This window comes from Echeneis naucrates, chromosome 15, assembly GCF_900963305.1.
Source record: "Echeneis naucrates chromosome 15, fEcheNa1.1, whole genome shotgun sequence".
NCBI classification, from domain to species: Eukaryota; Metazoa; Chordata; class Actinopteri; order Carangiformes; family Echeneidae; genus Echeneis; species Echeneis naucrates.
Window position 1 is genome coordinate 11,172,995 of NC_042525.1, and position 12,730 is coordinate 11,185,724.

At 37.0% G+C, this 12,730-nt stretch overlaps 1 protein-coding gene and 1 pseudogene across 1 annotated transcript; one reads left to right on the forward strand and one right to left on the reverse strand.

The window, feature by feature from the left end:
• Nucleotides 1-22: 22 nt before the first annotated feature.
• smndc1 (survival motor neuron domain containing 1) lies at nt 23-5,095 on the reverse strand. The gene is made up of 6 exons (XM_029521593.1): nt 4,965-5,095; nt 4,488-4,607; nt 4,003-4,145; nt 3,112-3,273; nt 2,417-2,570; nt 23-944 (listed from the first exon to the last, which is right to left on the reverse strand). Exons 2-6 carry the CDS (start codon nt 4,605-4,607, stop codon nt 807-809), a joined length of 717 nt encoding a protein of 238 aa, XP_029377453.1. The 5' UTR covers nt 4,965-5,095; the 3' UTR covers nt 23-806.
• A 1,855-nt stretch (nt 5,096-6,950) lies between these two features.
• On the forward strand, nt 6,951-7,907 carry LOC115055843 (alpha-2A adrenergic receptor-like; annotated as a pseudogene).
• The last annotated feature ends 4,823 nt before the right edge of the window (nt 7,908-12,730 follow it).

The window sequence follows — 12,730 nt, forward strand, 5'->3', positions numbered from 1 at the left end:
ATGCATACTGAATCCATTTGGCTTTTTTTTTTTTTACTACACTGACACACCGTTGATGTTCCCAAATCTTAATTTTGTTCCAAATAAAACACGTTTTAATGAGGTTTGTGATAAACACTGAACATCCCAAACTGACATATTGAAACAAGAAACTCACTGAACATTAATGGAAAAATGGGTTGTATTTAAATTTGCATGTTCAAGACATGTATATATATTTTTTTTCTTAACAATGATACAAGTCTTTACTGCCACCTACAGGACCTGATGAATTGTAATGAAAAGGTCATGTAAAAACAGTCCAAATGTGGTGGAGGCCATTCAAAAAGAAAAAAAAGGTTTATTTTACCGTTTTACATATATATATATACACACACATAAAATGTAAATTAGGCAAGTTCAAATTAACACCATTATTAATATTCAGACACACCAAGAACTGGTCAGTATTTAAAATCCAGCCTTACATGACACACTGAAATCTACAGGTGTATATTTATACACATTTTAGCAAGTGTTTGGCTTTGGTGAAAGGTCAACACAAACAGCAACCTATTCTGCCATTCTAAAACACAGCTTCCTGTTATTATATACCAATGACCTTGCTCAAATGGAGGGGAAAACTTTTTTTTTGTTGTTGTACCTACATAATATATAAGGGAAACTACATCAATATTTCAAATAATGGTGTGCTAGTAATATCTTTCAAAGCTTTTTACTTGAGAAACTTAAATCATGTATAAACACAATGGAAAGCACTGATACAGCGAGTATACAGTGGAGGTTTATATACAAATTATATTAGGTCATTGAGGCATTAGATGTCTGACGTTGTATTTTGACGTATCGTGGTACTGAGTCATGGGCTTGTCTGCAATACCGCACGTTCCCACTCCCACTTTTCCATTTACGCTTTCTGGGGATGCAAATATGCTCCTTTTAACCTATAAAAAAGAATCAACAATTACAAATATTTTAATCTCAAGTTTTGCATGCAGTGAAAAACACAAGAGGGAAAGATATTTTACATAACTGAAAGTCATTCAACTGCGTGAATTTAAACTGGATTTTTAATATGACGAGGTTGTTTGAATAGTTATCCTACCCACATGGGCTACAGGTCCAGTTTGGTGTATCTTGGCATGTCGGTCTAAATAAAATCATCACTGCTTGGAATCTGCATACATCCAGGGGGCAGACTCCTTAGCAATTTTCAAGACCAGGCTTAAAACTTTTCTGTATGACAGAGCTTATAGTTAAAAAGTTCATCTACTCTTTAGCTATGCTGCTAGGGGAAGGAATGAGAATCCCCCCACACCCCTCAACCCAACCGGTCGAAGCAGATGGCCGCCTCCCGGAGCCTTGTTCTGCTCGAGGTTTCTGCCTCCTAAAGGAAGTTTTTCCTTGCCACTATCGCCAAGTGCTTGCTCATGGGGGGATCTGTTGGATCTCTTTAAATCATTTTATAAAACATTTGGTCTAGACCTGCTCTATATGTAAAGTGACTTGATGTAACTTTGTTATGATTTGGCGCTATACAAATAAATCAGATTTGATTTGATCCAAACTAATTGTGTAGAGTGCAGTTCTGTAGTAGCTACCATCACAAAAACACAGTGAATTCGACTTGAAAAATGTAAGTCCCTTGAGCTCTGGGAAGCACTAGCATCACCACCTTGTTTTAAAGGTAGAACATAAGACCTGAACACAAGAACTTCTGACTTAATAGATGTCCTGTTTTTCATTAAAATAAGCTACTGGTGCAGCGTTAAAGTTCAACCAATTAGGAAACAGCTCACTAAAGTATCCCTTAAGGAGTTTGACTACATTCCACTTCACAATGGACTGAACAATGCCCCTTATCTGTGAGATAATAAGCCCGTTCCATGGAATGAAGCAAGTTACTGCTTTTATATAAAATACCAAAGTATGGCCAAAAAAAGAAAAAAGCTGAAGTAACAGTTTTTTTTTATCTTAGTTTTCAAATGTTAAATAACTGCTAGCTAGTCCAGTTCTTTTACTTTAATATTACTACGTTGTCAGTCATGGAATGAATAGGTCAAGTAATTTTGTTGTTATAGCTGGATGCTGTGTCATTATATAACACCTATGAACCAATCCAATCGCTTCATTTGAGCTACCAGTTTTATAAATTTAATTATATTCCATAGCAGGATTTCACCATCGAAACGCTGCTGTGGGAAATAATATCAAGCCAGAAAAGAGACATCTACGGAGTACAACTTAACACTTAAATAATTTATTTCAACATTTTATATAATAGCTTTTAATTTCTATCATCGTTGCACTAATGTTTTAGAGTGTCTGTGAAGCACTTACTGACTTGATTTACACAATATGTGTATTAAATTCATCATTATTATAAAGTCTATTATATAAATGGTTAAAACCTTACCTGTCCTTTCTTGTTCTTGGAATAAGCTTTGTTGTTGAACTGTTGCCACTTTGACTTTTGTTCCTCTCTCTCTTGCTCCAACTCTTTCATCCTCTGGACTTTCTTCTGGGCTTTCTTTTTCTTATACTCTCTCTGTTCTGCTATTTGCGCTTTTCTAAAAAGACAAAAAAAGGAAACATTTGTTCTATAACAACCCATGCATCCCAAGGTTAATTTTAAATCAGTCAATGAGAAAAGCAAATCTAGGATGGATGAATGGATGAAACTTCACAATAGCTTTTGGAGTGCATTAAAGAAAATTACTTCAATAATTTCCCATTTTACACAAACTTGTAATTACCTTTAACTTGTCTAAGGAGCCCCCCCCCCTTCTCTCTCTCTCTTTTTTTTTTTTTATAAATAGAATGAACAATCAGAGGTGAACCATGGTCAATCACCCCCATGACATAGGCAGCATCAGGAAGCTGCTGATTACTTCATGGCAAGTTAAAGGTGCAGCAAAGGGACAAAACAGCAGCATGTGATTTATGCAATTAAAACAAAATGCACTAATCACTGCTTTTTTTGTTGATCGCGATTAATACAGACAGCAATAATATTTCAGTGCAATATGCAATATTTCATTGTTAGCACAACTGACCCCTATATTTGTACATATACATTTAAATGAGCAAGACAAGTGTTTTTGTTCTTACTTTGATTTAGGCTTTACGCTTCCATCCTCATCAAAGTGTTTCCCCTCCTCTGCTACTTTAAGGTTCTGCAAAGGGATCACTTCAGCATTCCCATATCCAGAGAAGGTAACAGCCGCAGTCCCATTTTCTCGGTCTATCTCTTCAATCTCAGCCTCATACACCCTGCCAAAAAATCACATCTGTAAGCAGGTGAGTATGAGTCAAAGACTCAAGCTCTACTTAAGAAAAAGTTTACAGCTGTTAATAGAAATTAATGAAATCTGTCAGATGTGAATAAGATATCCTTAGAATGTTTTCCTATGAAAATTCTTCATGAAGACATTACTTCCCTTAAGATCAATCATGCATTAAATTAAAATTGTAGTGACTTACGTCTTCACTCATTTCAAGCAAAAATATTAATAGGAAAATGATGTGCATTTAAAGGCAAACTAATTCATTATATCAATAGTTGGCTCCCGAGGCATCCTGGTGATGTTAGGCTACTATACAACATGTACATATTCAGGCTCAACCCACATTTCCCTAAACAATCTTTGCTGTCAAATCTTTAATGGAGAAGCAAAGCTGTGCTCTAATTTAGGGATTGCTTCTGCTGTTTAAAATTACTCTAAGTGGGTTTTTTGAAATCATTCTTGACAAGTTACACAATTTTGACAGTAAGTTAAGCAGTTACAACCAAACATTCAAATTAATGTTTAATCACTGTTTGGATGATATGACTCTTCGCCTCAAAGGACAAAATTATCTCACAAAAATGTTTATTTGACAGATGCTGTCCAAAGCAATGTATTTTGTGCAAAGAAAAAGCACTTAAACTAAACCTCTACTGCTCTAACTGTAAGGCTATACGGCATGCTGTTTTAATGCAAAGAGGCTGGTGACACTCACTGTCCGTCCTGACTCCACACAGCCATACACCTGTCTCCCACTTTCCAGCTGTGTTTCACAGGGACTGTTTCTGAGCCATTAGTAGATGAAGCAGCTTCACTGGGCTGAGATGTTAGGAGGTCTTTAGTCAAATCGATGACTTCCTGTGGACAAAACACAATGTAATACAGAGTAAGATGCTCATGGAAAGCTCATGCTCATTTCTGCCACAGGAAAAGTTTATCTAGCCTTTTATGAGAAATATAGTTAATTCTTATGCTGGCTTATCATTGTTACAAAAATCTAAGTATAACTTAAATAAAGCGTTGTATATTACTATACTATATCTTAGATCGAAAAATCAGCAACTATTCCTAAAAGAATTTAACGATTGTGAAACAATTAGCTGATTGATGTTTCGATTAATTGCGTAACAGAATTAACTGGCAAAGGCTCTGTTATCCCGCTGGACGGTTCAGGTGCTTTGTTCACATCGACATACAAACCTGCAAGTCTTTCTGGAGTTTGAGTAAGTCTTCATTATCTGGGTCGGTAGATAAGGCAACTTCCACTTGCTGAAGCTGAGCTTTGTAGCTGCTTAACTGTTTTACCAAGTCGTCCGACATCTGTGTGCGAACCAACAAAGTACAGTTTTTAGAGAATTGGCTAGCTGTGTTAGCACATGTTGGATTAGCTAAAAGTAAACATCTATAATTAGTCAGCTAGCTATCTATTAGCATTTACCTCATTATACATTGTCAATAGATCTTTTCTAAGCAATGCATGTGAAAAGTGTGACATTAAAAAAAGTCTAAAATCAAACTATTATAAATTGTTTCCATATCCACGTTAGCTTTAGACGGATATCAAGACCCGTCGGCCCTCATTCGTCGACGTAAATTTAACGTTCGATGTTTAAGTTGGTGCTAGCTGTGAGTATCTGAGGGAAAAACACAAAACAAATAGTTGATGTGTAACCTTACCTCTGTGTAAATGCTATTGACCGCTAAATACGGTAAGCATTCAAATTTCCAAAGCGATTATAAGCCAAACTCGACTGCTCTCAAAACAACGGTTCGCTCTCTGCCGTCCTGTACACAAAAAGCCAAACGGAAGTTAGTAGCAGATGCTCTCGCGATATTTTTCGGGATCTTCTTCTTCTTCGGGGTTTAACGACAGCTCGCATGTTAAAAAGTCGCACTGCTGTCCTCTGGCGATGACTCCTGTAGCGTCCATACCGCAATCGCTTTGTCGATCCTGGAGCCAAATGCATCAACTGTACACGCAAAAAGTATACGTAAATCACTTTCAACGTAGGTTTCCGGATGCATACAATTCCGCAGACGGTGAAAATGTACTGTACTATATGCGTACTATACACAGCCTTTTGTATATTTGATGTTGCGAGTTGGAAAAAAGATAAGACGTGTGAATTTGGGTGGCCTTTTAATTCGGCCTTTTCCCCCACCACATTCTGTTAGGATGCCATTTATATTTTAAAGAAACTTATGATCAAACAGTCACGCTTGAGGGGTTAACAAGCTTTTGATAGGAATGGATTTCATTCTACCTTCAAAAATTTTTATCACAATGCATTATCATAATCAGAATGATCATGAACTATATATAAATGAACCAACATATTCACAATCGTCATAAAAATAGATTATTATTATTATTATTATTTTGTGTCACTATCAAATGAGAAAAGCCTGCATCGTCAGGTCGTTAAAACGCGACTATATGAATGCTGTGGCTGTGCCAAATCACACAGTGGCTCCTTTGGCGTTGCTGGAAGACATCACACAATACAGGCGAGAACAGGTCTTCAGAGATTTTCTGGCTCATGATGATAACTGGCTAATGAGCCTCCAGAGCTTACACTTACAATTAATGTGCTCTTTCTTTTCTCAGTTTGATCAACTATTTTTTCCTGTAAGATGCACTGCTGCTTCTTAAAAGATTCTGTCATTGCTCCTCAAAGCTTAAGTAAATGCCGACCCTTTCTATGCAAACCAAGTTATTGGGGGTGTGTTGGAAGCCATTGATAGTAAATTGTGGGCATGGTCTGAATGAAAAACACTATTTGGAGGGTTCAAGAAAAAGATTATGAAAGAAACTTGTTTTCTTATTAGGGATGTTGTGACAAGCACTGCTAGCTACCAAAATTGAGATAAGTAAACTTAATAAATGGCATACAGCTGCATCTATTTATTTTTCAATCATCCCCCAAAAAGTAAGAGATCTCTCAACATGTTATCTTTCACATATTCTTCATTGTTACTTAGAAAGCAAATATTTGTGTTGCTGATAATTCTTTGCAAGAAATGTTTCTTTCAGTATCTAAAGATTTAGTTGAGATAACTACAAACCATATAGAGTATACTCCTAATCCAATGTTATCTAACAGACAACAATTATTGCCTCTACAAATCAAAAGTATGTGTTGAAGTCAAAATCAGCCAATGGTTTCAGATCACCAGACTCCTTTTAAGTCTCCATCAGCACAGGAGCCCCACCCATTCCCATTCTCGCTGAAGCCAGCATCACAGATCCTAAGTGTCAGATCAAGCCCATATAAAAGATGTACATTCCAATTCAGCCATAGCAGATGAAAAGATTTGTCTGAGCCAGCGCTGCAATAGAAGTCTGTTTTATGAAATGTCTTCCAAGGGACTTCACTTCAAGACTTTAAACTAAAAAGGACTAAAAATTCAATTTATTCTCTTAATTATTTTGAATTTGGATGTTTTTAATATAAAGAGGCATATCTTCTTATTTTTCTGATGGTGTCCCTTATTCTCATTGCTGAAGAGGAAGGAAACTACAATATTTTCTCAACAAAAGAGGCTCAGTCTTCTGACGCAGTGTTCTTGAATGGATGAAATTAATTGACTACTGGCAAGGAAAGCCTCCAAGCCTCATATCAGAGAATTGTTCAGACATCATCGACACCACAGCTTAACCTGATGGGATGCTTTATCTTCAGCAGAGGAAATGAGACTTTTCCTCACAGACACCATTGCACTTTGCAGACCTCTGTGCCTCTAACAATCCTGGTGGGTATCCTCATCCTGCTAACTGTGTTTGGAAATGTCCTGGTAGTAATTGCTGTGATCACCAGCTGAGCCCTGAGAGCGGCACAGAACTTGTTTCTAGTCTCTCTGGCGTGTGCAGACATCCTGGTTGCTACCTTAGTGATGCCTTTCTCTCACAATGAAGAATGAGGGTAACAAGGACAGCCCTGACTGTACAATTAATGAGGAAAAATGGTACATTATATTCTCCAGCATTGCCTCCTCCTTTGCACCTGACATCATCATGATTACGGTGTTAGAATTTACCAGATTGCCAAGAAAAGAACAAGAGCCCCACCAGGTGATAGGTGAAAAGCAAATGGCAACTTAGAAGAAACCAAGTGTGGTCCGGACCTCCTGGAGAGAAAAGACAGAGAAGAAAGGGAAGTGGATGGGGTCAAAGAGGTCAACGGGTTTGACATTGAGAAAGAACCATCTTCTTCTGATGGGACTGAAGCTATCCTGTGTCCCCTGAACAAAAAGAGGCGTGTCAGGACAGCTAAAGTTGCCCAGCTGAATCCTGGAGAAACTCATTCAAAGCTAGAATTGCAGCCCAGTGTAAGAGTGAGCCAGTGGAGAGGGAAGCAATATAGAGAGACGTTTCAGATTTGTTCTAGCTGTGGTCATGGGAGTGTTTGTTCTCTGCTGGTTCCCCTTTTTCTTTACATACACGCTCACTGCTCTCTGTGATATCTGCTGCAAAGGGCTTCCAGAGGCATTATTCAAAATGTTTTTCTGGTTTGGTTACTGCAACAGCTCTCAATCCTTTGATTTATACAATATTCAATAATGATTTTAAGGAGGTCTTTTAAAAGGATCCTTTGCAAAACAGACAAAGGACACTTATAGTTAAGCTTTCTGTATGAACCTAAAAAACTACATTGCTGGTCCTCCCATCACTGTAAATATTTAAATTAAAAGATTTTGAACAGATGTTAATTGAATGTTTAAAAAAATTTGGAATTTAAAAATGTTTACTTTTGTGTTTTAAAACACAAACTTTTTATTTTACAATATTAGATCATGTAAATATCCAAGGTAAAGTTTGGTTTCCAGTTCATATTCCACTAGGACTTTCTCTGGGTTTAGACATAGATGATAAAAACATGGATGAAATGTTTTCTATGTGCCTGTGTTTTGTAATATATCATCTGATCATCTGTCATGATTTGGGTTCTAGTGATAAAACTTAATGACCAACTGTGGGTATGATTTAAACAAAAGGAAAGATTACAGTGGCAGATTATGTAAAAAAACAAAAAAAAAAAAAAAAAAAAAACAAATTCAAAGTGATACTGATATTGTTATAATGGTAATGTTAAGGCAGGTGTCTGAAGCCCATATAAAAAAAATATATATATATATATCAAATTTGTTATGCAAGCTGCTACAAATACTACAAATCCACTGAAATGTAAATATATCATAAACAAAAATGGCCAATAATTTTAGTATAAATATAAACTTAATTATATGCTAAATACATTATCAAAATGAATGCATCTTTAGTACTACTGTGAGTGAAAAAAGAAATATTACAATAGCACATGACAACAAGTTGCACTCAAAAGTATCGTATCCCTATGAACACCACCTATCTCCTCTTCTCATAACAAGCACAGGAACAAGACAAGACAAGACAATTGTGCCTTGGAGGTACAAGGGGCACAACAGCACTGAATACATTTTAGCATGAATTATGGGCTTTCATATCAGGGTATCATTAAATCCTACCCTGAACTCAAACAGAAGTCATGCAGTGACGGATATATGAGTGGCTGTTGCAAATTACACCAAGGTTAATATCCACACAAGCTTTTCCATGTGCTGTGACTGGATCTGTTACCAACATCCCTCATCTCTTCTCCTTTTCAGCAGTTTTCATGGCACCATAACCTTCCTTAACAAATATATTTTAACAGCAATATGGCCTATCCATAAGAGTTTTAACTTCGAAAACATGTCCACCAACCACCTCTCATGCCTACGGTAAATAGCAGAATGATTCCCATGACTTGGTCTCTGGGACTTGAGAGTTTTGAGATTCCAGTGTTAGACATGTTTGGGTTCAGACATGTCTCCAAGTCTTACAAATACAACATCTAGTATTTACCACAAATGGTAAACTGCTGACAGTTCCCATGAAGAATTAAAAAAAAAAAACAACTGGTATTTGAGGATCTTGGTGAGGAGGATTTATGCAAAATAAATCGATTAAATTACAAGGCTGATGCAGTGACAGTTGGTATCAATACATGTAAACTGCACAGAATATATGTGTGGTCTCTATCGTAACATGCAATCACAACTAATAAGAGTGAAAAACTCAAATGGGTTAATCTATCTGTTTGGAACATTTTTATCAAGAGCAGTTGCTTGTATTGTGCTATGTTTTCTACCTTGAAATACTCCTTGATGTATAATATCTTGTCCAGACACACCTGCACAGCTAAAAAGATCAACCGCAGTGGATGCCTTCTGAATTCTATATTAAATTAATATGAGAGTCCTATGTCCATCACAATGCTTGAACACGAGTACACTTAATTTTTTAAAGCACATGCTCAGCTAGTAATAGACAGATAACATGCATAAATATCCATTATAAGCCTAAAAAAATCTTCCAGAGATGGAGGAGGAAAAAAGTCAAGTGAGAACTTGACAATCTCCCCTGATTAGTATGTTTACTATACAGAACAAAAATATTGGCAACCTACAGATTAAATGCTGTTAAATGTGCCAGAGAATATAGCTTTCAGTCATTTGCACCTTCCACCACACCAATGAAAATTGCATGTGGTTACAAACAGTCAACAGTTGGTTACTTTAACGACTGATATTCTCAGCATGTGCAGACACACATGCACTTTCACTGTTTGCTGAGATGATAATTTATTATCTCCTCTAAAGGCCACTTCAGAGCATCACAATTTATGCTTGTGACACCACAGCTATTAAAACTATGCTGCCTCTGGCATGAGTTCCCATTGCTTTCACACAGCTCCCCAGTCAGGCTTCTCCATTTACTTCTAATTTCTCCTGCCTACAACACAACAAGTTCTATTTAAAGCTTTGTGTGCCTCCAGTGAGGCTGGAGAACTTTAAAAAAAAAAAGGCAATATCCAAGAAATGCAAGGATTGTCAAGACAAATTTTCACAAAATCAGACAAAGGCAGTGGGACCACACGAACAAGCTTAAATCATAGCTAGTCACGAATCGTGTGTTCTAAATTGAATGCTGGGTCATTCATTATAGATTGAGCCCAATGCATCATGCACACTGGGGCATATAATATTTCCTCCCTCTTGGATTTATAAGGAGGCAAAATAATCAAATTACAGTCTGAAGGATGAAAGCAGCAGGAAGTTGTGCCTAATTATCCTGGTGTGATGCCACTCTGATAGTTTCTTTTCTTGTTCTGCTCACCATTGCTTTTACAGTGGGACTTTTACTCAATGTAAAAATTTATCAAGAGCAGCTGCTTGTATTTTAATTTATTTCCAACCATCATATATTCCTTGACATATTAGATATTTAGCAGACACACCTGTACAACTATTTAAAGGATAAAAATTATCCTTTAAAAACTTACAGTGTAACTCTAACTACAATTATTCCTTCTTGTCATCCAAAGCAGTGGTACTTCTGCCTTCTTTGAACCTTCAGACAACATCAACACCCACAAATGAATGAGAACAAACACTGGCATTTGAGGTGTGTACCGCTGTACAGCCTCAAGTTATCGAGGCAATCCAGACAATTGCCAAAAAACTCCTCCTCTGCCATCTTGTCTTCTCTACCCTATTGATTGTATCCAATTACAGGCCGGCCAACGCTCCTCCTAATGCTTATGCACAATACCCTTCTAGTCCTAGAGGATGTCAGTTGGACAGAGACACAAAGTAAACATCAACTCTTGATGAAGGATATTGTCAATGTGCTTTATCTGTCCACACCAGCCACCTGCTGTGGTCAAAAATTAATCATCAATTGGTTGTCAGTTAACAAACATAGTCACAAACAGAACAAACTGTACCATGCCATAAACCATGACGCCTCTATTAGCGTTCTGCTTCTCTTTCTCACCCTTGACATCTACAGGGGGTCCTCTGTGCCCATTCTAACTCTTTCTGACAGGGTCTTAGCACTGAATACTGTCACAGACGTCATTAAAACTTGATTATTTTCAAAGCACGACAAAACTTCATTATCCAGAGTGAGTGGAATCAATATAGAAGGTTATTACTTTCAATAAAAATTCTAATGGTCTCATCAATTACTGAAAGTTAAGTTTTGGATATATATAAATTAAATACGAACATCTGCAGCATGGCAGCATAGGGGTTAGTGCTGTTCCCCCACAGCTAAAAGGTTGTTTGCATGTTCTCCCCCTGGCTGCTTGGGTTTCCTCCAGTTTCCTTCCACAGTCCCAAGACATGACCACCTAGATCAATTGGTGACTCTAAATTGCCTATAGGTCTGAGTGTGAGTGTGAATGGTTGTGTGTCTCTATATGCCTACCCAAACTTTTAAAGATGCGTCTCTTTGGAACATGTATGATAACACTACTGCCAATACTGCCATTCTTCAGTAATACCATTTGATTTTTGGAATCGGGTGTGCATGTGGTGACACTGACCTTGAAGCATTAGATGTAGGAGGTGGACTGTGGATCCTTCCCACTGCTGTAAAGGAAGATCATCATGAAATGAAAACACAAGAAAATGTGTATTGTGATCTTTTACAAAAACATTACTGGAAACAACTAAACTTTATGAACCTGCTAAGCAGTGAGGTATATGTTGGTATCTTGAAAGGCTATTGGATGTGACCAGTGCTGGAAAGACATTTACTCAAGTATTATACTTGAGTATAGGTTTACATTGCTTTACCTGAAGTACTTCAACTTCAGTTACTTTACACTTATAATTCATCACAATTCATAGCCAGTTTATTCACTCATTTGATAATGTTATTGTTGACTTTGCAGTTTTAGAGAAATGCTGGCTCTCTCTAAAGAAAGACTGTATTGATCCTGTAGGGAAATTCAAATGTAGAAAATCTTCTCCTGGTTCAGCAGATATTTAATGTTAGTGTGGTTTAAGCAAATAATTCTCAAGCACTGGTTAGGGCAAGAATGTGAAAATAGCTATATTGACTTTTTATATTGTAATGTAAGTCACAGTGGACACATGTTTTTGTAAAAAAAAAAAAAAAAAAAATATATATATATATATATATATATATATATATATATATATATTGATGAAATTATTACACCAAAGCAATTAACCGTGTGCTTCTTTTGCAGACTAGCTGACCTTAGCTACCTGTTTTGCACTTGAAGTATTTCCATTTATTTTTAGCTGCAAAAATCTGGCATGTATGAAAAAGTTTGGGAAAAAACTCCGCAGGTCGTTCGGCAACACTTACCGTCGTTTTGAAAACACGTCCATATCCCCGTTGAGACGGAAATCCATGAGTTCATGTGTTTGTGATCTGTTTGTGTGCGAACTCCAGGCCGATGGCGTCCATTCCCCAAGTGGCCACGAACATGGCAGCCAGAAGTGACGTAGCACATCCGGGAATCGGTTTGTAAACTGCGGTTAGTTAGCTAGTTGTGGAGGATGAGCGCCATCTTTAAAAATATGAAATGAGCGTAGTTAGGGCT